At 53.0% G+C, this 25,523-nt stretch overlaps 5 protein-coding genes across 6 annotated transcripts; 3 read left to right on the top strand and 2 right to left on the bottom strand.

Annotated features, from left to right (window-relative positions):
* Window positions 1-558: 558 nt before the first annotated feature.
* Window positions 559-3,445, top strand: Ovol3 (ovo like zinc finger 3). Its single transcript, XM_090322541.1, has 3 exons — window positions 559-795; window positions 2,140-2,341; window positions 3,201-3,445. Exons 1-3 carry the CDS (start codon window positions 559-561, stop codon window positions 3,443-3,445), a joined length of 684 nt encoding a protein of 227 aa, XP_090178667.1.
* An 8-nt stretch (window positions 3,446-3,453) lies between these two features.
* Window positions 3,454-5,633, bottom strand: Polr2i (RNA polymerase II subunit I). Of its 2 annotated transcripts, none has more exons than XM_090322094.1 (6): window positions 5,197-5,633; window positions 5,061-5,115; window positions 4,736-4,809; window positions 4,568-4,642; window positions 4,410-4,475; window positions 3,454-3,557 (listed from the first exon to the last, which is right to left on the bottom strand). In XM_090322094.1, exons 1-6 carry the CDS (start codon window positions 5,253-5,255, stop codon window positions 3,485-3,487), a joined length of 402 nt encoding a protein of 133 aa, XP_090178220.1. In that variant the 5' UTR covers window positions 5,256-5,633; the 3' UTR covers window positions 3,454-3,484. The 2 variants fall into 2 exon arrangements, with proteins under 2 accessions (XP_090178220.1, XP_090178218.1); XM_090322092.1 differs by having other exon boundaries at window positions 4,410-4,461; window positions 5,197-5,619.
* A 205-nt stretch (window positions 5,634-5,838) lies between these two features.
* On the top strand, window positions 5,839-10,047 carry Tbcb (tubulin folding cofactor B). Its single transcript, XM_090322091.1, has 6 exons — window positions 5,839-6,030; window positions 6,364-6,507; window positions 7,208-7,304; window positions 7,642-7,833; window positions 9,569-9,641; window positions 9,789-10,047. Exons 1-6 carry the CDS (start codon window positions 5,917-5,919, stop codon window positions 9,901-9,903), a joined length of 735 nt encoding a protein of 244 aa, XP_090178217.1. The 5' UTR covers window positions 5,839-5,916; the 3' UTR covers window positions 9,904-10,047.
* A 6,099-nt stretch (window positions 10,048-16,146) lies between these two features.
* On the top strand, window positions 16,147-21,766 carry Capns1 (calpain small subunit 1). The gene is made up of 11 exons (XM_090322656.1): window positions 16,147-16,231; window positions 16,950-17,176; window positions 18,907-18,940; window positions 19,257-19,346; window positions 19,498-19,555; window positions 19,639-19,703; window positions 20,228-20,296; window positions 20,396-20,474; window positions 20,583-20,699; window positions 21,088-21,146; window positions 21,260-21,766. The coding sequence occupies exons 2-11, from the start codon at window positions 16,968-16,970 to the stop codon at window positions 21,284-21,286; spliced, it is 807 nt and encodes a 268-aa protein (XP_090178782.1). The 5' UTR covers window positions 16,147-16,231; window positions 16,950-16,967; the 3' UTR covers window positions 21,287-21,766.
* A 1,363-nt stretch (window positions 21,767-23,129) lies between these two features.
* On the bottom strand, window positions 23,130-24,680 carry LOC150043936 (cytochrome c oxidase subunit 7A1, mitochondrial-like). The gene is made up of 4 exons (XM_090322657.1): window positions 24,666-24,680; window positions 24,035-24,124; window positions 23,632-23,716; window positions 23,130-23,240 (listed from the first exon to the last, which is right to left on the bottom strand). Exons 1-4 carry the CDS (start codon window positions 24,678-24,680, stop codon window positions 23,185-23,187), a joined length of 246 nt encoding a protein of 81 aa, XP_090178783.1. The 3' UTR covers window positions 23,130-23,184.
* Between the last annotated feature and the right edge of the window lie 843 nt (window positions 24,681-25,523).

Below are 25,523 nucleotides of genomic sequence, written 5' to 3'. Positions count from 1 at the left end.
CAAACCCCCGACCCCCTCCAATCTGGATCTTTATTTGTGCCCTTACCTCTGGACTGGTGTCCCACACCTGAGGACAATCACAGCTGCTCTCCCTGGCTTCCTAGGACAGCTGTGATTTGAATAACCATGTAGCCTGTGGACAACTGGTGGTGACTGATTTGCCTGGCAAAAAGACCTTCAAGTTCTTGCTCTGCCAGTGCTCAGACTATGTTTCTTCCCTCTCCCCAACCCCAAGAAATATCTGGGCTCTTCCTTCATTGCAAGCCTTTTGGGGAGTTCTTGCTTGTCTGTTCCTGACAGCTAGAACTTGACAGAGTTCCTATAGGACCCTGGCTTGGGAGAAGGGGGATACGGGAAGGCAGAGCTAATAGAAGTAGGTAAAGCTGCTCCTGAGGATTGTGGCAAAATTTGCATGAGAAGAATGAGATCCACCCCCACCCTCAGCTTCCAGGGTTTGCCTTCCCTCCTCACCTGGGATTGTCCTAGGGTGGAGGTCTGACAGCAGGTAGAGGAGGCTGCGATCTGTGAGGAGTCACCATCCCCATCATCTCAGAGGTCATGCCCCGGGTCTTTTTGGTCAGGAGTCGGCGTTCAAGGCCACCCAACTGGGGCTGCCTGCCTGACCAGCTCCGGGGAGATGCCTACATCCCAGGTGGGCCCCTCACTGGGCCTGGATCTGAGGGGCAAGGGCCACACAAGACATCCCCATGCCTCTGGCTTCTCTCCTCAGACTGCAGCAGCCAAGGGGGGCCGGCAGCACACCAGACTTCTGGCCTCAGGAACTCATGGGCAGCGGTGAGTCGGGCTGGCTTAAACAAAGCCTAGCTTCACCCCTGCTGGCTCTCACCCTCAACAAAAGCTCTACTACTTGAGCCATGTCCTCACAGTTGCTTTAGTAATTTTTCTAGCTATATCTCCTGAGTATAACTGGGATTATAGGTGTGAGCCACTATACCCAGCAGGTGGCTGATTTATCAAAACAACTGATAAAGGTGGGAAGACTGGAAGCCTCTGTGCACTAGAAGGAAAGAGGGTATTTGTGAGTCACACAATTCTAAATGATAGGTAGTTAGTGGGAACAAAAACAAAGCTCCTCTTGTGGCAGCTTATGTTTGGTAATGTCTGTGGACAATAGTTACCTCAGGAAAGCATGCTTCAAGACAATACTTGCAGCTGGCCATTGGTCGTGCATGCCTGTAATCCTAGCAACCCAGGAGTTGAGATTTGAGGATCAAGGTTTGGTCCGCTACAGGAAAGTCCGTGAAACTCTTAACTCCAATTAATTCCAGCAAAAAATCTGGAATTGGAGCTGTGGCTCAAGTAATAGAGTGCTTAGAGGGACCAAAAAAAAAATAAACCCTGAGACAGGGCCTAGGACTGACACCCCCCAAAGGGAGGGGGATGGGAAAGTGGTAGAATGCTTGCTTAGTACTAGTATGCATGAAGCTCTAGGTTCAATTCCTCAGTATCACATAAATAGAAAAAGGCAAAAGTGACACTGTGGCTCAAGTGGCAGAGTGCTAGCCTTGAACAAAAGAAACCCGTAATCCTAGTTAGGTACTCAAGAGGCTGAGATCTGAAGACTGCAGCTCAATGCCAGACTCTGATCTCCAATTAATCATTCAAAAACAGAAAGTGGAGCTGTGGCTCAAAGTGGTATGGCACTAGCCTTGAGCAGGCCCTGAGTTGAAGCCCTATGACTGACCAAAAAAAAACCCCCAAAACAAAAAAAAAAAAAAACTGGGTGTGGTAGCTCACACCTGTAATCCTAGCTATTCAGGAGGCTGAGATCTGAGGATGTTGGTTCAAAGCCAGCCTGGGCACTAAAGTCTGTGAGACTCATCTACAATTAACTACCAGAAAACTGGAAGTAGTGCTGTGGCTCAAGGGGTAGGGAGGCAGCCTTGAGCTGAAGAGCTCAGGGACAACGCCCAGGCCCAGAGCTCAAGCCCCACGACTGACAACAAAACAAAACATGCAAAGTGATGGAGTTTGGCTAGTGGAAGGTCTTAGAAGGTGGTACAGATGCCAGCTTCCTAGTCTTCCTCAGTTCTGGGCACTCTGCAAATCCTGTGTGTAGAGTTAAGAGATGGGGACAGGGCCTGGCTGGCACAGCTAACACCTGCATTCCTCTGGCAGTCCACACCGGGAACCCTGGCCTCTGCTCCCGGGGACCCTGGGACACTTGGCTGCCCCTTGTGCCCCAAAGCCTTCCCGCTGCAGCGCATGCTGACTCGGCATCTCAAGTGCCACACCCCTGCACGCCGCCACGTGTGCCGCTGCTGTGGCAAAGGCTTTCACGATGCCTTCGATCTCAAGCGCCACATGAGGACTCACACTGGTGAGCAGGGGCATAGATGGGCCCAGGTCGCTGGGCCCAGGGCAGGAAGGTGATGGAATAAAGTAACGATTGGCGCTGGCAGTAAGGGCTCACACCTATAATCCTAGCTGCTCAGGAGGCTGAGATTTGAGGATCACGGTTCAGAGCCAGGCCAGGCAGGAAAGTCCCTGAGAGACTCTCATCTCCAATGAACCACTCAAAAACCAGAGGTGGAGCCGTGGTTCAAGTGGTAGAGTGCTAGCCTAGAGCACAGAAAAGCTCAGGGACAGCACCCAGGCCAAGTTCAAGCCCCACCATGGACGAAAAGAAAAATAAACGGTGACTGGATACAGATTCACCAAGTGTGTATACATGGGTAAGGACACAGGCAACAGAATCACGATGTATCCCGTACTTGAGATCCAGTATGTGGGAGAAAAGGTGTCTCTCTCGGGGCCGGGAGTTTGGCCTAGTGGTAGAGTGCTTGCCTAGCATGCACGAAGACCCGGGTTCGATTCCTCAATACCACATACATAGAAAAAAGCTGGAAGTGGTGCTGAGGCTCAAGTGGTAGAGCTCTAGCCTTGAGAAAGTCCAAGGACAGTGCTCAGACCCTGAGCTCAAGCCCAGGACTGGCAAAAAAAAAAAAAAAAAAGGTGTCTCTCTCCCTCCCCCTGGCAAGGGGTGAAATAGGTATTAAAGAATTCAGGGCGCAGAGCGTTATCTCCCCGTCCCCCGGGATCTGGGCCATGTCCCCACGGAGGGTGGGTCAGACCCAGACGACTCTGAAGAGTGTGTGACAGTGGGAGGAGCTCCTCCACGTTGGAGAACAAAGCCGGGGACCACTGTACTCTAGTCATGCCTCCTCTCCGCACCCCAGGGATCCGGCCTTTCCGCTGTGGAGCTTGTGGGAAGGCGTTCACGCAGCGCTGTTCCCTGGAAGCTCATCTGGCTAAGGTGCACGGGCAGCCGGCCAGCTACGCCTACCGCGAGCGCCGCGAGAAGCTGCACGTGTGCGAGGACTGCGGCTTCACCAGCGCCCGGCCCGACGCCTATGCCCAGCACTGCGCCCTGCACCACGCCACAGCCCCAGCCCCGTCCCTCCCGCTGGGCACAGGCAAATAAACGCTGGAAACACGGGACCGGCATTTATTCATGGGGGAGTTAGGGGTGCTCACTCCGTCCAGCGGTGGCCACAGTGTGGGGCGGTGCAAACGTAGTACAAGCGCATGGCATCCTGGAAGAGAGGGTGTGTGGTGAGGCAGGAACTGGACTCAGAGCGGAGGAAAACGCGGCTCCCCTCGAGCCGGGAGTTTGGCCTAGTGGTAGAGTGCTTGCTTAGCATGCATGATGACCCGGGTTCAATTCCTCGGTTCCACAAGGCTGGAACACTAGCCTGGAGGAAGCCCAAGGACAGTGCTCAGGCCCTGAGTTCAAGCTCCACCCCCCCAAAAAAAATTATCTCCTCCCACCCAGCAGGATGGCACCCAAAAAAAGTCAAGGAAACTTTCCCAATCGGTAAGGCTCCAGCCTAAGATTCTGGGGAGGGTGGATGAGGTCGTTCTAGGTTTTTTTTGTTGTTATTGGTTGTTTCTTTGTTTTGCCAATCCTGGGGCTTGAACTCAGGGCCTAAGCACGGTCATTAGGCTTTTTCCTCAAGGCTAGAGCTCTACCACTTGAGCCTCAGCACCGCTTCCAGCTTTTTTCTTTGTATGTGGTACCAAGGACTCTAACCTAGGGCTTCATGCATGCTAGGCAAGCACTCTACCACTAGGCCAAACTCCCAGCCCCCTAGGTGTTCGTTTGTTTGTTTGTTTGCTCTCTCCACAACTCTGGGCCTGGACACTCGCTGAGCTCAAGGCTAGCGCTCCATCACTTGAACCACACATCACTGCCGGCTTTGTGGAGCGTAGTCTCTCAGAGCTTTTCCGCCCGAGGTGATATGGAACGCAGTCCTCAAATCTCAGCCTCCAGATTAGGATTAATGACGGCCGAGAACCACCGGTTTAGGGCTCTAATCTCGGTTCCTCAGCCTCCTCAGGAGAGAGGACAAAGCCCCAAGCACCCAGGGAACAATCCCGCCACTCACCTCAGCCCGGGCACTGTGTGACTGGAAGAACACTGCCTCCTTGTGGCCACACCTGAAGGGAGGCTTCTGTCACTCGAGAGCTTTGATCTCTGACCAACCACCCCCCCCCCCCTCTGTTCTTCCCACTCCCCAGTGCCCAGGCCCAAGGCGGCGCTCACTTCTGGCACGGGTGGTCTTCGGTCCGAGGCAAAGTGGGGTCCTGGGACACATCAGCGATGATCTGCGTCAGCTCGCTGCAAGGATGGGGGTGTGTGTGAATAGTTACGCTCACCTGGGGTGGCCCCAAGACAGAGCCCCTCGCCCCGGACCCTGGTCCTGACACTCACTCCACTTCGTGTGTGATCTTGTTGACGTAGATGCAGCTGTTATCCGCTTCCTGCTGGTAGTCACAGTTCCGGCACTGCGAGGGGGCGGGAAGTGGGTAGAGGTGGTGGTGGTGGTGGGGTCACAAAAATGTCTACTGGGATGGGGGGGGCGGCGGTGATTCCAGAAGGGGACATGAAGTCACGGGGCGATGGACAAGACAGGAGAGCGGGGAATCGCCAAGAGCAAAAGCCTCCGCGGCCCGTCGGGGGCCGACAGTTTGTGGGTCACAGAAGCGGGGTGTGGGGTGGGAGGACTGACGGGGCCGCCCCGCGGGCTCGCGCTCACCGCGTACAGCAGGATGCGGTTCTCCTTGTCTTCCTTGGGGTACAGCATGTTGTTACTGGAAGGCGGGAAGCGGCGGAGGTCAGTCGTGGGCTGAACCCCTGTGCTCCCCACTCACGCTCACTTCCCCCAGTCTTACCATTCCTGGCAGAAGCGAATCCCCACGAAGCCCGGTTCGTAGGTGCCGTCGGGTTCCATAGCTACGCGCAAGCCACTGAGCCGCAGGCGCGCGTGCGCAGACCGCGCTACGGGTCGCGCGCAGGGTCAGTCCTCGGCGGGCGCACGCAGGGGGCGGGGCCTGCCGCAGGAACCTCGCGCTCGGTTCCCTTGGGCGCTGAGGTTGTCTTGTTACTCGTCTTTTGAGAGCCTGTGGTAATCGCTTCTAATTTGGAGACTTTGCCTCCCTGGCTTTGCGGAAGGACAAAGAACCGCGTGTATACGCAAGGCAACCCGCCAGGCGCGGAGCGTAAACAGAAGACGCCGTTGCTTTGGTCTTGGCCTTAGACCAGCGCACATGCGCAATGCGTGCTTTTTTTCCGCGGACCGGGATTTCTCCTGCCAGTCCTTTCTGCTGGCTTCACTCGCCGGCCCAGACCGATTCCTGTATGGCTATTGGAAGAACTGCGAGCTCTGGAAACCCTCTCTGGATTGGTTGGGCCTACCTAAGAGTACCGGAGCGCCTACTTCCTGGCCGTGGAGAAAGAGCGACAACGATTGGCTGACCCGTCTAGCGGCCGCCTTCTGATTGGTCCCACTCTGGAGCTGGGGCGGGACCTATATCCCAGAAGCAGCGGCGGCGTCTGCGGAGCCGGTGTGAGGCGGCCGAGCTGCGCCGGGGTGTGCGACTGGGCGCGGCAGGATGGAGGTGACGGGCTTGTCGGCGCCCACCGTGAACATTTTCATCAGCAGCACCCTCAACAGCTTCCGCTCGGAGAAGCGGTATAGTCGCAACCTCACTATTGCTGAGTTCAAGGTGCGGCCGCGGGGGCGGGGCCCAAGGGGAGTGGGAAAGGAGGGGTTGAGCTCGGGGGCCTTAGGTTATCTGTGGATGCCTGGCCTACGTGATCCGGCCTCGGCTGGGCTGGACCAGAGAGAACCTGACATCCTAAAGAGCAGGGGCGGGGCCGGGGGGGGAATTAGTGTAACGATCCTGGGAGCCTGAGGCAGAGCAGAGGGGGCGGGGGCGGGGGGCGGGGGGGAGTGGAAGGAGCAGGGCTCTGGGGGTCCGGAGTGATGGTTACCAGGGAGGGGTGAGGGAGAGGATGGGGCCCCTGACAGCTTTTTTCCACCTTTCGTCTCTCCGCAGTGCAAGCTGGAATTGGTGGTGGGCAGCCCTGCCTCCTGCATGGAATTGGAGTTGTATGGGGCTGATGATAAGTTCTACACCAAGTTAGATCAGGAAGATGCTCTGCTGGGTTCTTATCCCGTAGACGACGGCTGCCGTATCCATGTGAGGCCAACCTCTCTGGAACCCCGGTCCATTCATTTATTTATCAAATGTTTGCCGTGAAAGCAAATGTGGGATAACCAATATAAACCCTACCCTCATGGAACACCCTCCCTCCCCCCTCCCAGTTTAGCATGATGAGAAATGGCCATATCACTTTACAGGTGACAGCCTGGAGTGATGTGGAACCGACAATCAGGGGAAAACTCAGGGAACTGGGGCCATCTAGAAATGGTACTTGCCTCTCTTTGGGAACTTGAGAAAGGGCTTCCTATCCAGGTACCAGTGGCTCACGCCTGTAATCCTAACTATTCAGGAAGCTGACATCTGAGGACTATGGTTCCACACCAACCCCAGCAGGAAAGTCTGTGAGACTCATATCTCTAATTACTCCCCTGCCCTCCCCCCCAAAAAAGAAACAGAAGTGGAGGTGTAGCTCAAAGTAGTAGAGAGCTAGCCTTGAGCAGAAAACAGTTCGAAGACAGTGCTCAGGCCTTGAGTTCAAGCCTCAGTAGACACACACACATACATACACAAAGCAGGGAGGGGCCAGTGTCCCTTCTGCTGGGTTCAGGAGAGAGAAATCACTGGGAAGGTGGGATGGAGGAATTTGGCTTCTCCCAAATGAGACTTGAGTCTACAGGATAGTCCCAAGTGCATGTGCACCCCAACATACCAGGAATTACTCCCTTCCCCCCCCCAGGTCATTGACCACAGTGGTGCCCGCCTTGGGGAGTACGAGGATGTATCCAAAGTGGAGAAGTACAAGATCTCACAAGAGGCCTATGAGCAGAGGCAAGGTACAGAGTGTGCATGCACCATTGGGTGGGGCATGTAGAGTGGGCAGTGGAGGCAAAGGCTTAGAGGGAAGGTGGAAAGGAGGTTGTGGGGACAGCTGTGAGGGTGACATGGGGGTCTAAAGTGGAGCAGGCAGGAGGTGAGGCAGTGTCCTCATCTGCAAACACCTTAGCACAGGTGGTGGGAAAGATGGGTTTGACTGGGGTGAGACTGAAGGATAGGGGAAATGGATGGTGTCATCCAGGCCCTGGCATAGAAGGGGGATTCTGGGAATGTGGGCCCTGAGGGTGGACAGACACACAGCCAACCATTGAATCCAGTTGTCTCTCCCACCCACAGACTCAGTCCGCTCCTTTTTGAAGCGAAGCAGGCTTGGTCCTTACAATGAAGAGCAGAGAGCACAACAAGAGGCAGAGGCCTCCCAGCGCCTCAGTGAGGAGAAGGCCCAAGCCAGTGCCATCTCCGTGGGCAGCCGCTGTGAAGTGCGGCCAGTGGGGCAGTCCCCACGCCGGGGCACTGTCATGTATGTAGGTATGTAGTAGCTCAGGCTTGCTGGAGCCCAGAGCTGAGCAGGGCATCATTCATTTGCTCCATTCCTGAGAGCTTCTGCTCTTCCCAGAGGCCTGGGGACTTGGCCCTCAAGAAGAGCCTAGCTTTTGTTTGCTAATTTGCCTGCTTTGAGGGCTGGAGATTGAACCCAATGCCCTATGTATATGTCAGGAAAGCACTCTACCACTGAGCCAAGCCTTGAGTTTTTAACGTGTTTACAGAATTTGTGCCCACATCTCCAGAGTTTGTTTTATCTTTGAGATAGGCTTTTGCTATGTAATCCAGTTGGCCTAGAACCTGTAAATATCCTACGTCAGTCTCCCAAATACTTCACCAAGGCTCTACCACTTGAGCCATACTCCTAGCCCCCTCCCACCTTTTTTTTTTTTTTTTTTTTGCTTTAGGTTATTTTTCAGATATGGTCTCTTGCTTTTTTCTGAATAAGATTCAGAGTGAGCTCCTACCCATGTCCCCTATGTTGCTGGGATTATATGTGCATCCCATCATACTCGGCTTGTTTGTTCAGATGATTTTTTTTTTTTTTGCCAGACCTGGGATTTGAACTCAGGGACTGGATACTGTCCCTAAGCTTCTGTTGTTCAAGGCTACCATTCTACCCTTTGTGCCACAGTGCCACTTGAGCTGCAGCACCACTTCTGACATTTTGGGGGTTCATTGGAGATAATCTCATAGACTTGCCAAGAATCTCACAGACTTGCCAGGTGCTGGGAGCTCACACCTGTAACCCTAGCTTCTCAGGAGGCTGAGATCTGAGGATCGAGGTTCAAAGTCAGCCCAGGCACAAAAATCCATGAGACTCTATCTCCAATTAACTACCAGAAAACCAGAAGTAGTCCTATGGCACAAGTGGTAGAGTGCTAGCCTTGAGCTGAAGAACTCAGGGACAACGCCCAAGCTGAGTTCAAGCCCATGACCATTAAAAAAAAAAACAGAAAAATCTCATGGACTTTCCTGCCAGGACTGGCTTTGAACTGTGATCCTCAGCTATCGACCTCCCGAGTAGCTAGGATTACGTGTGTGTGAGCCACTGGCACCCAGCTCTACTGATATTTCTTACATTATCTTCATATATAGATGCAATGTGTTTCAATATCCTTCACCCTTCGGGGTCTCCCTAACTTTTTGCCTGGGATATCTTTGGATTTCAAACCTCCCAAGCAGCTGAGATTACAAGTATGAGTTACTGTGCTGAATGGTTTCACTTTTTGTTGTTGGGCATTAATTTACTAGGGCTTCTCTAATGAAGTACCACATACAGAGAATTAAAACAGAAATGGGTTTCTCATTGTTCTGGAGGCTGGAAGTCCAAGGTCAGGCTGTGGGCAGGTCTGCTTTATTCACTGCCATGTTGCTACAAAGGCCTTTGGTGTGAATGCTAGTATGTGTGTGTGCATATATGCGCTGTGTGTGGTGTGTGAGTGCAGGAATCTGTGCCCCTTGTGACAGTGGATCTATGCTGTCCCCTTTTGTCCTCTCAGATCCCTGTCTGGATGGAGCTGAGTGAATGGGCAGGGGTGGAAGCTGGGAGAGAGATCTGTGAAGCAGCGATGTAGGTGTCCTGGGGGAGCCAGTCCTTGGCAGAGCTTGTCCTGGAGGGAGAGAGTCCTGGGGAAAGGCAGTGTGGGTAGTTCGGAGTGGTTTTCTCCAGGACAGGCTTTCCAGCCTGTAGGCCTGATTGTGGTTTCCTCCCTGGCAGGACTCACAGACTTCAAACCTGGTTACTGGATTGGCGTCCGCTATGATGAGCCACTAGGCAAAAACGACGGCAGGTAGGCGTGTTTCCACTGAAGTGTTCCCGCTGAGGGTGGTGCATGTACATGCACATGCATGTGCAAGGCCAGGCAGTGCTGGGTGAATCTTCCATCTGGGGAAGCCACACAGGTCCTCTAATCACCACCTCCCATCATGCCCCACAGCGTGAATGGAAAGCGCTACTTTGAGTGCCAGGCCAAGTATGGAGCCTTCGTCAAGCCATCAGTTGTGACCGTGGGGGACTTTCCAGAGGAAGACTATGGATTGGACGAGATGTGACACCTTGCTCCAGCTCCTGACTCCCACTCCCTGTCCCTTCCTGTATGTGTGCTCAGGCCCTCTCATCTTGATCCATCTCTATTACCTTCACCTTCCACTCGCCGTTGATTTGTAACACTCATAAATTAAATTCATCTGAAATTAGGGGAGTATGTGAAGGCCTCTGACTTGGGAAGGGGCTGAGGAAAGCTGGAGAAAGGTAGGCTAGGAATCTGGGCAAAGTGGTAGTAGTAGCTGGAGGCCTGTACATTGTTCTTTATCCTGTGCCACTTGATGTAATGTTCTGCCCCTGTAACAGATAGACCTGAAAATATCCTGGCTTGGGCCAGGAGCATAGCCTAGTGGTGGAGTGCTCTCCTAGCATGCATAAAGACCTGGGTTTGATTCCTCACTACCACATACATAGAAAAAGCTGGAAGTGGCGCTGTGGCTCAAGTGGCAGAGCACTAGCCTTGACCAAAAAGTGTTCAAGGACAGTGCCCAGGCCCTGAGTTCAAGTCCCAGGACTGGCAAAAAAAAAAAAAAGAAAAGAAAAGAAAAAAAGATACTGGCTTAAACAGGACAAAAGTTAATTATTTTTCAATCACTAAGAGCCTGGTCTGATCTCTGGGTCAGCTGCCAGCGTCCATCTCTGGACATCTTATTGCTTCCCCGTCCATTTCCTCCTCATGCTCCCGCTGTCAGTGTTGTATGGGAATTTTTTAGTCTTGAGAAAACAGAGAAGCTATCTTTTTTTTGGGGGGGGGGGTCCTGGGAATTTAACTCTGGGCCTAGACGCTGTCCCTGAGCACTTCAGTTCAAGGCTAGCACTCTAGCTCTTTAAACCACAGCACCACTTCCAGTTTTCTGGAGGTTAATTGGAAATAAGAGTCACAGAGGCTTTGAAGTGCCATCCTCAGTGCTCAGGTGTGAGCCATCAGTGCCTGGCTCCAATAGATCTTTCTTTTCTTTTTACTAGTCCTGGGGCTTGAACTCAGGGCCTGAGCACTGTCCTTGGGCTTTCTCAAGGTTTTAGCTGTAACACTTGATCCACACACAGCACCACGTCTGGCTTTCCTATGTATGTGGTACCGATGACTCAAAGCTGGATCTTCACGCATGGTAGGCAAACACTCGACCACTAGGCCATACTCCTGGCCTGGAGAAATCATCTTTTGAGAGGACGGAGTCTTTATTGGAGAGCCAGAGGCTGCAGGTGAACTCTTGCTTCAAAGATCAGCAGCCCATCCCAGCACAGTGGGTCACACCTGTAATCCTAGCTACTCAGGAGGCTGAGATCTGAGGATCGAGGTTCAAAGCCAGCCCAGGCACTAAAGACCCTGAGACTCTTATCTCCAATTAATCTCTAGAAAAGGGGAAGTAGGGCTGTGGCTCCGTGGGTAGGTTGGTAGCCTTGAGCTGAAGAATTCAGGGACAATGCCCAGGCCCAGGAGTAAGTTGATAGCCGTGAACTGGAAATAAAAGTGTTAAATAACCCCTTTATAATTATTCCTACAATAAAAAAATTTTTAAAATGTTAACTATAAGCAAAGGAAACCTATCTAGGGAAAGAGGGGAAATCTAGGGCCAATTATCTAGGGAAAGCCAGACCTTCCTGGTATTAACCCATGACACATTTGCAATCCAAAGAATGTCTTCTATCTCCCCTAGACTTTCAGAGCTTGGTGGGACACCACTTCCACCCAGCAAGGCACCATGATGACTGTGAGAACAAGCCATATTGCTTAGACCCAGTCTCCTTACTTCACCAGGAAGAACAGAAAGCAATATCCTTGGCTTGCTTTCTTTTTTGCCAGGCTTGGAGCTGATGAACTTTGGGCTTGGGTACCGTCCCTGAGCTTCTTTTTGCTCAAGGCTAGCACTCTACCACTTGAGCACAGAGCCACTTTGGCTTCTTCTGTTTTTATTGTACTAAGGAGCGCAATCCAGGGCTTCATGCATGCTAGGCAAGTACTCTTCTACTAAGCCACATTCCCAGCCTGTGGCTTTTTTAATTTTTATTTGTTTATTTATTTATTGCCAGTCCTGGGGCTTGAATTTGGGGCCTGAGCACGGTCCTTGGGTTTTCTTAAGGCTAGAGCTCTCCTACCTGAGCCACAGCATCACTTCTGGCTTTTTCTGTGTATGTGGTACCAAGTAATCAAACCTGGTCTTTGTGCCTGCTAGGCAAGGACTCCACCACTATGCCAAACTCCCAGCCCCTATTGGACTATTTTTGTAGTATAGGGGTTTGAACTCAAGCTTGCTTGCCTGGCACTTCACTGCTTGAGCTCTACCTTCAGTCTTAAACAATTTCTAAACAATAAGACTATAGAAGGTGGTCTGGGAATGTGGCTTAGTGGTAGAGTGCTTGCCTAGCATGCATGAAGCACTGGATTTGACGACTCAGTTCCACATAAACAGAAGGGGGAAAACAAAACAAAAAGTGGCATTGTGGCTCAAGTGGTAAATGCTAGCCTTGAGCAAAGAAGCTCAGGGACAGTGCCCAGGCGCTGAGTTCAAGCCCCAGGACTGGCCAAATAAAAAGAAAAAGGCAGGCACCCATGGTTCACACCTGTAATCCTAGATACTTGGGAGGCTGAAATCTGAGGATCTTGCTTCAGAGCCTGCCTGGGCATGAAAGTCTGTGAGACTCTTACCTCCAATTAACCATCACAAAACCAGAAATGGCACTGTGGCTCAAGTGGTAGAGCACTTGCCTTGAGCAAAGGAGCTCAGGGACAGCATCCAGAGTTCAACCCCCATGACCAACACCCAAAAAAGACCCCCCCCCAAAAAAAGACTACCTAAGCCTAGACCATATTTAAGAATTAGGCTCCCTTTACAGAACAATCTTGTGCTTAGGCTTTACTGGTTAGGGGGTACTAGAGAGGAAGGAGATTGTGGTCAGTGTTAGTATAATGTCAACTGCTGTAACAAACACCTCCCTGCACATACAGGGTAGCGAAGGTGTTGTGTGTGTGTGGATATCAACAACCTCCTTGTGATTATTTACACACCCCCACTCATCAGATTGCTGATTTCACTTAATCTTCACAGCAGCCCATTCCCTTCATCCTGTGCCTCTCTTAGTCTCGGTCATAATCGCTAGGTAGCCACCAGGGAGCAGCAGCGCACTGCCCAACCTCGCCGCAAGTCCGCCTGCAGGGTCAGTTGCACTCTAGGTGCAAGAAGACTTCATTTCCCAGGAAGCCCTGCGATATCCTCCATATTTCCTCCCCCCCCCCACCTTTCCTGCTCCACCTCAGTTTGGTCTCGAGGAATTGTGGGATAGAGGAGTGGGGGGTGGGGGACACACGAGATAGGCTGTAGTGCTCAGGCACTTTAAGAATTGGATGAGAAAGCTCAGCAGGGTTTGAGCTTTTGTTTGTTTGTTTTGTTTGAGATGGAGCCTAACTACGTGGCCTACGCTGGTCTTGCACACTTAATCCTCTTGCCTCGTGTAGGCCTGTGCCACCATATCAAACTGCAAGCTATACATATTTAATTTTTTTTTTTGTCAGTTCTGGTTTCTACATCGACACTGTCCTTGGGCTTTCTCGAGGCTAGAGCTCCACCACTTGAGCCACAGCGCCACTTCCAGCTTTTTTCTATGTATGTAGCACCGAGGAATTGAACCCAGGTCTTTCTGCATGCTGGGCAAGCACTCTACCACTAGGCCAAACTCCCCGCCTATATATTTAACAAGCAGTTTTGAGAGCACCCAGCAGACAGCCTCTAAGTGAGTGGGGTGACAGGACTTCCTAAAAGGGGAGACTCAAAAGATTATACCAAAGTCTGAGTAAATAAAAGCAAAAGCAAAAAAAAATTTTTGTCAGGGACTGGAACTCAGCCTGGGTGCTGTCCCTGAGCTATTCAGCTTAAGGCTACAGCCCTACCCTTGAGCCAAGACCTACTTCCTGTTTTCTAGAGTTGGAGCTGAGAGTCTCAAGTCCTTTTGTGCCTGGAACTGGCTTTGAACCTTGTTCCTCAGATCTCACCCTCCTGAGTAGCCAGGATTACAGGCGTGAGCCACCGCGCCCAGCTTAAAAAATTTTTTAAGTGCTCTGGACAGAGGTCACAGCTTGGGCAAATGCCTCAGAATGGCTGGTGGCTGGGAAGGGTGTGGCAAGATGGGAATCCCGGTTAGTCATCATGAAATGATTTCTCACTTGCCTAGCCCAGGTCCCGCCACCCTCTGTGACCCTGCCTTTCAGAGCCTCCCTGTTCTATCCTGTTACATCTTGGTTTCTACATAGGCTTGTAAAGCAGTTGCCTGGCTTGGCCCCAGCAAGCCCTGGGGATATACTAGCTGCAACTGTGGTGTCTGCTGTCTTCTGTTATTTGAGTTATTGTCGTAATTATCATATCAATTATATTATTGAGTCACTGCATAAGGATGGTTGGTTAAAGGGACTGTCTAGTGAGCCTGGCTGCCTGGCTTCACCTCCATTTCTTATCTATAAACACAGATGATAAAGTAGCACCCAACTAGGGTAACAGTGGCTCACACCTGTAATCCTAGCTAAAGTCTGAGGGTTGAGGTTCAAAACCAACCCTGGGTAGGAAAGACTATAAGCCAGAAATAGAGGTGTGGCTTAAGTGGTAGAGTCCCAGCCTTGACCTGGAAGAGGTAATGGACAGTGGCCAGGTCCTAAGTTCAAGTCCTAGCAACATCATAAAAATAATCGAGGGCCAGGGTGTGGCTTAGTGGTAAGTGCTTGCCTAGCACACATGAAACCCTGGGTTCAATTCCTCAGTTGCACATACACAGAAAAGCAGGAATGGTGCTGTGGTTCAAGTGGCAGAATGCTAACCTTGAGGAAAAAGCTCAAAGACACTGCTCAGGGCCTGAGTTCAAGCCCCAGGACTGGCAAAAAAATAAAAATAATAATAATTAAATAAAAACAGCACCCATTCCACAGGTATGTTGGGGAGATGTGGGGGGGGGAAAAGGAAGGCAATTATCTGTCAGTGTTAGGAAAATGGGAAGAAAAGAAAAATGAATAAACCAGATCTGATTCTCAATAGGCTAGGACTGTTTATTGCCAGCGAGGGACACAGACCTTCCCATGAGTATGGAGGTTGTGTGAGGAGGTGGATTTGCAGTCTTAGGGTCTGAGTGAGGTGGTAGAGGTTAATGAAAAAGCCATTAGGTCTAGGGAGGTGGGGGGCTTTTTGGTTGGGCCCACAGTGGAATATTTACAGCCAGCCTTAGGTGGACTGTCCTCCCTGTATCAGGCAGTCTGCACCCATCTGGTGGCTCAGCTGACATCTGTATACTCCTGGGAGGGTGGGGGTCAATACTCCAGTCAGTATAATCTGAGGGTGACTAGGTCAACCCCCTGAGTTCAGGTGGGCTCCATGCCCTGGGAATAGCTGTGATTTACTAAGCATTTATCACCTAATTGTAAGCAATAAGACAGACTAAATCAGGGAGCCACCCATGATACCATTTTACAGATGGGAAAACTGTTGCTCAGGTTACTGTTTTGGGGTCATATAGTAATTTGGGGGCAGAGCCAGGAATGAACCTATGTTCCCCAAAGACCAGATTGTCAGAGGAGGCCAGGAAAAGAACCCGGAGCACCAAGGTTGCACGTCCAAATTGAAAGGCAACCTTAGACTGCCTTGTCCTGGTACTCACTTCTGGGACCTCAGGATGTCTGGGCCAAAGGACTTTTCCTGTATCCTGGGCTCTCTTTGGAGCGTGGAAGACCAAGAGCAAACTTAGGCCTGCCCTGGTCCGATCTGGTGATCCACGATGGAGGCCCCAGGGAGGAGGATGGGGGTAGGGAGAATGTGGCACAGGAAGGCTTTCCTAAGCTTCCATCCAGGCTCCTGTAGGGGCTGGAGAGGCAGTGTCCTTGCCACAGATGCGCTCCTCTGCAGCCCTGGGTGCTCCAGGTGCTGTTTGTCTGTATATGACAAGGAAGGAGAGGCTACTTGCGGAGTCCCTTTTAGGGAGGCCCGTAAACCAGAACCCCAGGCAGGTAGAGGCAGCCACTGGGTGAGAATTCATAGGGAGGCACAAGTGTGTCTTCACAGCTCTAGTTTCCCTAGCCTAAACGTGTACGTCCAGGGCGGTAAAGCCAAGCTGGAATGAAGCCGAGCAGGATTCGAACCACCGAACCTGGGAATGATTCAGACAGCCACCGTCTCCCAATTCCGCGATGGGGGGGGGGAGGGAGGGCGGATGCGCACGCGCAGTCCCGGAGCCGGCGCTAGGACCCCGCGGAGGCCGGGGCCGGGGCCGGGTGTGACCCCGCGGTCTCCGGGTCTGAGTCACGGCCCCGCCCTCCCGAGCCGGACGCCGCGGGAGGCCCCGGAGCCGCGGACCCACGGACGGGTGAGTGAGGCGCCGACCCCGGCCCAGAGCCCCCGCCCTCCCCTTGCGCCCCGCAGGCTGCGGCTCGGCAGACCCGGATGGCGCGAGCGAGGCCTCGTGGGGGGGGCGGTGGTGTTCTGCGTGTGCGTCCCAGACCCGAACCCCGCCCCGGGGCGCCCCTGCCGCTCCTCGGTCTCAGATCCGATCCCCGGCCCGATCTGAACCACACACCTAGAGGTCTGCGCGTAGCTGGGAACGCTGAACCCCTCCGAGGCGTCTCCCGACCCCCGCCCCGGGGAGCAGCAGCCGCGACCCCTTCCGGTGCCGGACCTCCACCTCCAGTCGTCAGTGCGCGCGCGGCTCCGGGGCTCCGGGGCTCCCGAGCCACAGCGCCGCGCGCGGCCGCTTGTGGGATCGGGCGCACCCCAGGCCCCCGACCCCCCTCCCGAGCCCAGGCCGCGGCCTCCCGAGCGGCTGGGAGCTCCGTGGTGGTGGTGGTGGCGGTGTCCGGGTGTCAGACGTGAGCTCCCAGACCCGCCAGGGCCCCCTTCACACAGACACGCCGGGGCTCCCCCGCTCCCACCGCACGCGGGCTGCCCACCCTTCCCTTCCCCGGTGGGCTGCAGACCTGGCCCCATCCCGCCCCTCCGAGGGCCCCCCGCCCTCGCCACGCTCCTCCAGCCTCCGGAAATGCCCGGGCGCCGGCTGCCGTCCTGACGCCGTGTCTTCTTCTCCCTAGGAGTCTCCGGTCGCAGCCATGTTCCTGGTTAACTCGTTCCTGAAGGGCGGCGGCGGCGGCGGCGGCGGCGGGGGCCTGGGCGGGGGCCTGGGGAATGTGCTGGGGGGTCTGATCAGCGGGGCGGGGGGCGGCGGCGGCGGCGGCGGCGGCGGGATGGGCCTGGGCGGCGGCGGCGGCGGCGGCGGCACCGCCATGCGCATCCTGGGTGGAGTCATCAGCGCCATCAGGTGAGGCGGGGCCGGGGGGAGTAACCGGGAGGCTTGACTGCGGCTCCTGCAGGGGCTGTCGTCCACCAAGAGGCCGACGTGCCGGGTTGTTGGTGGCTCACCCTGGTCCCCTAGCTACTCGAGGGCTGAGATCTGAGGATCGAGGTTCGAAGCCAGACTGAGATCGCTTATCTGCGGTGAATCACTAACGAGAGCCGGTTGTAGTTCTAGTGGTAGAGCTGTAGGCTTGAACAAAACAATCTAAGGGACACACCAGGGCCCTGAATTCAAGCCCCAGGGGCCGGGAGTTTGGCCTAGTGGTAGAGTCCTTGCCTACCATGCACGAAGACCAGGGTTCGATTCCTCGGTACCACATCCAAGAAAAAGCTGGAAGTGGTGCCGTGGCTCAAGTGGTAGAGCTCTAGCCTTGAGAAAGCCCTTGAGACAGTGCTCGGGCCCTGAATTCAAGCCCCAGGACTGGGAAAAATAGGGAATTATTAAAATAATAAAATAAAAGCTAATGTCAATTCAAGGGGACAGGTAGGACAAGAGTGGTGCCTGCCTGTGTGGGTCGGCAATAGAAGGTAGACCTTGAGGAGATTCATGTGGGTTTAGGGGAGGTGGGTAATAGACTTAACAGGACTGGTTGTGTCCTTCATTAGAGAACATGGGTGTGCTGGTCCTGAGGCTTGAACTCAAGCTCGGGGGTCTTTCCCTTGGCCTCTTCCCCTCAAGGCTGGTGCTCTACCACAATTCTGTTTGTTAAAAGAGTCAAACCAATGAATCTAGGTGACCTTCAGGGGTGCAGGACTTAGTGCAGGTAATTAATGAGGAGATGGGCCCAGAAGAACCCAGGTCTAATGGATAGGGAAAATAGCCCAGAAAAAACCGAGTATGGGTAAGACCTGTGTGTGTGTGTGTGTGTGTGTGAGAGAGAGAGAGAGAGAGAGAGAGAGAGAGAGAGAGAGAGAGAGAGAGAGAGAGAGAGAGAGAGAGAGAGAGAAGGAGAGAGAGAGAGAAGGGGGGTGGGGAGGGGGAGAGATATTAATGGAGAAAATATGCCCTGCAGGTTCTTTGGTACCTAATTAGCCTTGGTTACCAAGCAGTGATCCCCAAAGGACTGGAGCCTAATGGAGCTGAAGTCAGACTTAGGAAAAACAGACATTCAGAAAGAAAGATAGCCAAGTGCTGGTGGCTTATGCCTGTAATCCTAGCTACTCAGGAGGCTGAGATCTGGGAATCACGGTTCGAAGCCAGTCTGGGCACAAAAGTCTGTGAGACTCTTGTCTCCAATGAACCACCAGAAAACCAGAAGTGGTGCTGTGGTTCAAAGCACTGGCCTTGAGCTGAAGAGCTCAGCCACAGGGCTCAGGCCCAGAGTTCAAGACCCACAGGGGAAAAGGAAGGAAGGAAAAGGAAGGAAGGCATTCCAGGGCAGCTGGGGCCTGAAGAGCTTGCCGTCAATGGAGTGGGGCAAAGCCTTTTAAAAAATGAGCGCTTGACAAGGCGGGACCTGTTCCATCTGGGCGGGGGTTGGGTTGTTGATTGGAAACTAGATGGCTTGGTCCCAGTGACTGCCCCTGGATGATGGGATTGGAGTCCACAGCTGGGTGAAGGGAGGAGGAGACTGGCCAGACTGGAGGGGGGGACCCTCCCATCTGGAATCTGGAACCCAGGGTTGAGCTGGCCATTCTGCGGCTGCCCGTTGGAGGCCCCGCCCCCGGCGCTAACCCCTCCTCGTCTTTTCTCAGCGAGGCGGCCGCGCAGTACAATCCGGAGCCCCCGGTAAGCCTCGGCATCCCTGCTCCGCATCCCTGCTCCGCATCCCTGCTCCGCATCCCTGCTCCGCATCCCTGCTCCGCATCCCTGCGCTTGAGTCAGACCCCTCCCCTCTACCTACAGAGAAGCAGCCTCTATAGGAATTCCCTTCCCAGGGAATTTCTTGACTGTTAAATCTTTTCTTTTGCCAAATCCCCAAACCTAACCTCAGGGCCCAGCCACCTCATGGCGCCATGCTCACCGTCCAGCCTGGCTTTCTCGCCTAGGGTGCTTGGAGGAAGTAGTCTCCATTTGTCCTCTGAAATTTCCCCTCTTTCCGCAGCCCCCACGCACCCATTACTCCAACATTGAGGCCAACGAGAGTGAGGAGGTCCGCCAGTTCCGGAGACTCTTTGCCCAGCTGGCTGGAGATGTAAGTAATCCCGGACCTCTGTTCCCAATTTCTCTCAGGCCTTCCCGCACACGCATACTCAACAATGACCCTCGCCTCCCCTCCGTTCCCGTTCTTCATGACATACCCCCCATTCAGTCTCCCCTGACCAGCCTCTGACTTCCACCTGCAGGATATGGAGGTCAGTGCTACAGAACTCATGAATATTCTCAACAAGGTGGTGACCAGACGTGAGTGACTGTTTAGAGACATGGGGCCTGGGCTGGCTGTGGTCTCTAAGCATTGACCTTCACCCTGTCCCCTTCCCTCCCAGATCCCGATCTGAAAACGGATGGCTTTGGTCTCGACACATGTCGCAGCATGGTGGCTGTGATGGATGTATCCTTTGGGAAGATGGGAAGGCTCTTGGGTGCAAAAGGAACTTTCTGAGTATGAGTTTGGGACAGCCAAGGTATTGTTTTCATACTCAAAAACATTAATATCCATGTGAGACTCACCTAGAGACTCATGGTGATAAGTAATGATACAAGCCAAGTGACAGTGGCTTGTGCCTATAATCCAGGCCCATTATTGTGATTCTTTTAATCTTGTGTGTCTGTGTGGTAATAGGATAATTTAAATTTAGGGCTTGAACTCAGGGTCTGGTGCTTGCTATGCAGATTCTCTAGCTTCTCGGCCATGTCCATAGACCTGAGCTTGACTTCCTTTCTCTCTTTCTCCTTTGGTGGTACTGGGCTGTCTGGACCACATCCTCCCACTTGCCAGAAAGGTGCTGTACCACTTGAGCCACCCTGTCCCCACCCCCTTTTTTTTGGTACTGGGGAATAGAACCCAGGAGATTGCACTTGGTCACTGAGCTATATCCCAGCCCTGTCCCATTGTTCTTAACAACCTTCTGCCAGAGCGATACCACAGGCAAGCTGGGCTTTGAAGAGTTCAAGTACCTGTGGAACAATATCAAGAAGTGGCAGGTGTGTGTGCGACAACCTCAAGGCCACCCCCTTCCAGCCATGGAGATTATTTTACACCTTGATGCTCACTCAGATGGACCCTGCCCTCTGTCTCCATAGATGATATACAAACAGTTTGATATGGACCGATCCGGGACCATCAATAGCAGGGAACTCCCAGGAGCCTTTGAGGCAGCAGGTGGGGCAGTTAGGGTTGGGGCTGATGCCAGACTGGTGGTGAGAGCTGGGAGTGGGCGGGGCTCTGCGGTGGGCGGGGCCCCTGACTAAGGGCGTGAACCATTCCCAGGCTTCCACCTGAATGAGCATCTCTACAACATGATCATCCGACGCTACTCAGATGAGAACGGAAACATGGATTTTGACAACTTCATCAGCTGCTTGGTCAGACTAGACGCCATGTTCCGTGAGTGATGCCTCCGTTCTCTTTTATGGCATGGATTTGTTCAGCTGCCATTGACCCAAAGTTTTGGTGACCTTTGAGGTGGACAGTGCTAGGGTCTTAGTGGTGACCGGATGAATAGGCCTCACAAAGCTTGGGATGCAGCGGTGTTTGTCCACTGGCAGCTGCCCTCCCTCGTCCCCCAGCCGTGGGGATTGGGAATGTGATTAGATTGGGAAGTCCAGGAGGTTAGGGAGGACTCCCTGGAAGAGGGCTGAAACCTGAAAGGATGAGGAGGAGAGCCTGGAGAGATGTTGGGAAGGGTATCCAAGGCAGAGGACCAGCTTGTAAGAGCCTCAGAAGGGGAACAGCCAGCCGTAACTCTAGTCCAAAACTTGTCTTTCATCACCAGGCGCCTTCAAATCTCTTGACAAAGATGGCAGTGGACAAATTCGAGTGAACATCCAGGAGGTACAAAGCCCCAGCCTGGAGTATGGGCGGAGTTCTGGCCCCCTCCACCCAGTTTTCCCAGCAGCCCCTGGGTGAGGTGTCAAGTGCTCACTTGTATACTTTTCTCTCTCCAGTGGCTGCAGCTGACCATGTATTCCTGAGTGGGACCCTCCCTGCCCCGCCCCTGTTTAGTCCCTCACCTCACTGTGGCACCATCCTGTACCTGGGTGTCACCCAGGGCTGATCTATCTTCAGTCCTGGTGTCATGGTCACATCCTGCTACCCACAGGCTTTTCCTTCTGCAGCTCTTGGCATCTAGCTCCCCTGACACCAGCCAGGATCCAACATGTCTCAGTTTGCCATACCCTGAGTTACCCCTAGCCCTAAGACACCCTCTGTGCCAAGGTCACCCCACCCACCCCACACCCTCTCTATTACCTCTTTTACCTGTGCCAAGCCCAACACGTCCATGTCCCCAGGGCCCTGTCTCAATTCTAGGATTGCCCCTCTAGTCCTGACACACCCTGGCTTAGTTACCACCCAGGCAGCCAAATAAACTCCAGGTCACCACAGGCTCACACACCCCAGTGCCTTTGCCTGTACTCTGCTCCCAGGAGGAAATAAATGCTGTCCAGTTGCTATTTCTTGTGGGACTTGCATCCTGTTCTGAGAGTTGAGTGGAGGCTCAGGTTTTGCCAGGAGAGGTTGCTGAGGTTCTGGGGAATAAGACGGGGTCAGAATGTTTCTGCTGAGGCTGGGAGTTTGGCCTAGTAGAATAGTGCTTGCCTAGCATGCATGAAGACCCGGGTTCCATTCCTTAGTACCATATGCATAGAAAAAAGGCTGGAAGTGGTGCTGCGACTCAAGTAGTAGAACTCTATTCTTGAGAGCCCCAGAACAGTGGTAATAATAATGTTGCTGCTGTCTCCTTTCCTAGCTGGAAGCTGGACTGGATTGACTTTTCTCCATTTCTCTTCTGCATCTTTTTTTTTTTTTTTTTCTTATGCCAGGTTCCAGTTGAGCAGGTTCCAGTCACGTTGCAGTCTGTTTTGGTTTCATTTAGTTTTGGCAGTACTAGATTATGAACTCATGGCCTGCCTCATATTTCCTAGCCAAATTACTCTACCATTTGAAGCACATCTCCAGCCTTTGTTGCTTTTGTTGATACACACACATACACACAAATATATATATATATATATATATACATATATATAATTTTTCTTGGTCAGTCATGGGGCATGAACTCAGGGCTTAGTTACTAGGTGCTGTCCTTGAACGTTTTTTCCCACTGGAGGCTAGCATTCTGCCACTTTGAACCACAGCACTACTTCCATTTTTCCAAGGTGGTTAATTGCAATGACTCACCTGGACTTTCCTGCCCAGGTTGGCTTCTAACTGCAGTCCTCAGATCTTGGCCTCTTGAGTAGTTAGCATTACAGGTGTAAATCACCAGCACCTGGCTTCTAGCTATATTTTTCAGGTAGGGTTCAGTACTTTATACCTGGGCCTCAGTCCTCTGTGCGCTTCCCTGTAGCTAGGCTGATAGCTGCCACTGTGCCCTGTCCAGCTTGGGTGTTGAGATGGGATCTCACTGACTTGCCTAGTTAGTCTTGAAATTGGATCCTCCTGATTTCCACCTCCTGAGTAGCTGCATTACAGCCATCATGCCCTTGCCTTACCTTGGCTCTCTGAGATCCCACACAGGTCCCTAGAGATTCAGAGTGCTGTTGCTTGCACAGTCTGGGCTTACAGGAGGTCTCTGTGCCACCCAATACCTCTTTAAGCTTGTCTGAGCCTATACCACTCGTGTCATTGATGCTCTGGCATCCACTGTAGGAGGTCTTGCTCAGCTGCTGGATACGACCCCACGCCCCACAGGCCCAGAAGGCAGCATTGCCTTCCTCATTGAGAGTTAAGAGGCAGCAACCTTCAAGGGCTAGGGCAATGGACCCATTCCAGTCTGGTGGGACACACATGTCACAGATGGTCAGTTACCAAGAAACCAGCATGTTTATTAATATTTGTTAACTTTCCAGACCCTCCAAGTGTCTTGGTGTCACTTCTTCTGGGAGAAGGCAGCCCAGGCGAGTAAATACAGGCTATAGGCAGTGCAGAGTAGTGAGATCCCAATTCTACCTTTCATCTTCTTTTATACCTTGTCACCTCTTCTTCAGGCTCCCACTAAACAGCCTGGTTCCCAGATCTTTATTGGACTCGGTGTGGGGGACCTACTGGCAATTACAATGAGGATCTAGGTAGGAGGTTTATCCTCCATTACTCCTAAGTCCCAGACCCACCGGTAAACCAGCCCAGTTTCTCCCTTGGGCATGGGCCCCAGGTCCTAGGGAGCCTTGTTTATATATACCAGTCTCCAATCCAGGCAATTCAGGGTTCCACCACCGCTCTGGGCAATAATACCAGCCAGGACCCTAGCGCCAGTGGCCCCATATCCATCCCCCATGCAGCCCCAGCTCAGAACTTGGAGCAATACACTCCCCCCCCCCCCCCAGCGTCAGCACCATAGTTAGGTTATATAGGATGAAGTCTGTTTCCCCGCCCTTCAAGTACACCAGAAGGTTATTGTCCTCCTAGATGTCAGCATGTGGCATGAAAGCTGGTGACTGCAGAGAATTGGGCTCAGGAACCCGCGCCCCACCCATCAACACTGTTCTCACTCCAGCTGTCACCTCCTGTGGCTCCGCCCACTGGGTAGTGACATCCACCGGCACCGCCCCATCCGCCGCGTAGCCCCGCCCACCACACCTTCACACACTGGGGCCACGCCTAGAACATCTCCGGGACTAGCCACGCCCACTGCGTAGCCACACCCCCTGACCCCGCCCCAGTACGCAGTCACATCCACTAGGGCTCCGCCCACCGCACAAGCCACGCCCGCAGCAAGTTACCTGGAAAAGTTTCTGCTTCTCAGGCACCTGGTTATCAAAGTAGTTCCTCTTCGCGGTCGAGCAGAAGGGACGAATCAGCGACTGGGAGACCTGCGGGGTAGGAGGCAGCTGTCTCCACCTGGGTCCGACTGGGGCTGCCTTCCCAGGCCGGCACATGGGACTGTCCCCTCCGGGGCAAGTGCCAGCCTCTGGCCAGGCCCAACCCGCTTTGAGGTTGGGGAGCTGTCTCGAAGGTCCTGGTGGTCCAGGAACCAGAAGAGAGATTGCTGTTCCTGGATCCTAAATTCTGGCATAACATAAGGGTAGGGGGAGTCCTTCATTAACTCATGGAAGGAAACCGCGCCTTGAGAAGGTCAGGACGGGATTGCAGTTCTCTGGGCAGGTGCGGGGCTGCATAAGGAGCCCTGAATAAGCTGCAGGGGGACTGGGAGGAAGTTTAAACTCCCAATTCTCGGATCCATTAGGGACTACCCACCAAGTCTCAGAAATTTGGAGTACAGGGAATGGTTCCAGCCTCCGCGGAAAGGGAGCCCCTAGCCCTAAAGGGGCCACAGCTTGGAATGTTTAGGGGGCTGCTTTAGGGTGAGGCTACTGGGTGGTGGGGCCTTCAGTTGTATTGTGGAAGTGTCACCCGCAGGGCCCTCATTCTGCCTCGTCTGAATGCTCTTCAACAGCCAATACCCGATAGCCAAGCTACGCCCACCTCACAGGACTTGGTGGTTGGGGGCACCCCAGCTTCATCCAGTTGGGCCATGGGTAGGGTGGGGAGGCCAGCAAATCAAATTTATCCAGTGGGTGCGTGGCACATGCGCTCCCACCAGGTTTATCATGCGATGGTGCGCGCGCACAGGTACTGGGACTTGAATTCAGGACACTCTTACTTAGCTTTTTGCTCAAGGATAGTGTTGTACCACTTGAGGCACACCTCCCTTCTGGCTTCTTGGCTGGTTCAAGGACTTACCTGCATGGGCTGACTTTAAATTTCAGATCTCAGATTTGAGTTACAGCCCAGTTTAGAACCTAGGATTTTTTTTTTTTTTTTTGTCAGTTGTGGGGCTTTGTCCCTGAGCTCTTCAAGCTCAAGGCTACCGCTCTACCACTTGAGCCACTTCTGGTTTTCTGGTTGTTAATTGGAGACAAAAGTTTCACAGACTTTACTTCCCAGGCTGGCTTTGAACTCACACCTCAGCAGCCTGGGTAACTAGGATTTCAGCCACTACACCTAGTTTAGGATGTTTTGTTTTGTTTTTTCCCCTCATGGCTACCATTTAAGTCAAAGCTCCATTTCCCACTTTGCCCTGGTTAAGTGAAGATGTCTTATGGATTTTCCTCTTCCAAGTTGGCTTTGAACCTCAATCCCTCAGATCTCAGCCTTCTGAGTAATCAGGCATGAGCCACTGGTCCCAGTTTAGAACCTAGGTTTTTTTGTGTGTATTTTTTTTTTTTTTGTCAGTTCCTGGGGCTTGAAATCAGGGCCTACACACAGTTC

The sequence above is a fragment of the Megascapheus bottae genome, chromosome 31 (genome assembly GCF_031878675.1).
Source record: "Megascapheus bottae isolate mThoBot1 chromosome 31, mThoBot2.hap1, whole genome shotgun sequence".
NCBI classification, from domain to species: domain Eukaryota; kingdom Metazoa; phylum Chordata; class Mammalia; order Rodentia; family Geomyidae; genus Megascapheus; species Megascapheus bottae.
This window is presented reverse-complemented; position numbering and strand designations above follow the sequence as displayed.

Excerpts from the sequence above, each read along its gene's own strand:
- Ovol3 (XM_090322541.1), top strand. The coding sequence starts at position 559 with ATGCCCCGGGTCTTTTTGGTCAGGAGTCGGCGTTCAAGGCCACCCAAC. Across the intron at positions 796-2,139 it reads TCAGGAACTCATGGGCAGCG|TCCACACCGGGAACCCTGGC; the intron begins GTGAGTCGGGCT and ends TTCCTCTGGCAG. Across the intron at positions 2,342-3,200 it reads CCACATGAGGACTCACACTG|GGATCCGGCCTTTCCGCTGT; the intron begins GTGAGCAGGGGC and ends TCCGCACCCCAG.
- Tbcb (XM_090322091.1), top strand. The coding sequence starts at position 5,917 with ATGGAGGTGACGGGCTTGTCGGCGCCCACCGTGAACATTTTCATCAGC. Across the intron at positions 6,508-7,207 it reads ACGACGGCTGCCGTATCCAT|GTCATTGACCACAGTGGTGC; the intron begins GTGAGGCCAACC and ends TCCCCCCCCCAG. Across the intron at positions 7,834-9,568 it reads GGGCACTGTCATGTATGTAG|GACTCACAGACTTCAAACCT; the intron begins GTATGTAGTAGC and ends CCTCCCTGGCAG.
- LOC150043936 (XM_090322657.1), bottom strand. Across the intron at positions 23,717-24,034 it reads AGAAGCAGAAACTTTTCCAG|GAGGACAATAACCTTCTGGT; the intron begins GTAACTTGCTGC and ends GCTGACATCTAG. Across the intron at positions 23,241-23,631 it reads TATGGTGCTGACGCTGGGGG|GCACTGCCTATAGCCTGTAT; the intron begins GGGGGGGGGAGT and ends TCTCACTACTCT.
- Polr2i (XM_090322094.1), bottom strand. The coding sequence starts at position 5,255 with ATGGAACCCGACGGCACCTACGAACCGGGCTTCGTGGGGATTCGCTTC. Across the intron at positions 5,116-5,196 it reads ATTCGCTTCTGCCAGGAATG|TAACAACATGCTGTACCCCA; the intron begins GTAAGACTGGGG and ends CCCGCCTTCCAG. Across the intron at positions 4,476-4,567 it reads GAAGACCACCCGTGCCAGAA|AAGCCTCCCTTCAGGTGTGG; the intron begins GTGAGCGCCGCC and ends CTCGAGTGACAG.
- Capns1 (XM_090322656.1), top strand. The coding sequence starts at position 16,968 with ATGTTCCTGGTTAACTCGTTCCTGAAGGGCGGCGGCGGCGGCGGCGGC. Across the intron at positions 19,347-19,497 it reads TTGCCCAGCTGGCTGGAGAT|GATATGGAGGTCAGTGCTAC; the intron begins GTAAGTAATCCC and ends TTCCACCTGCAG. Across the intron at positions 21,147-21,259 it reads TTCGAGTGAACATCCAGGAG|TGGCTGCAGCTGACCATGTA; the intron begins GTACAAAGCCCC and ends TTCTCTCTCCAG.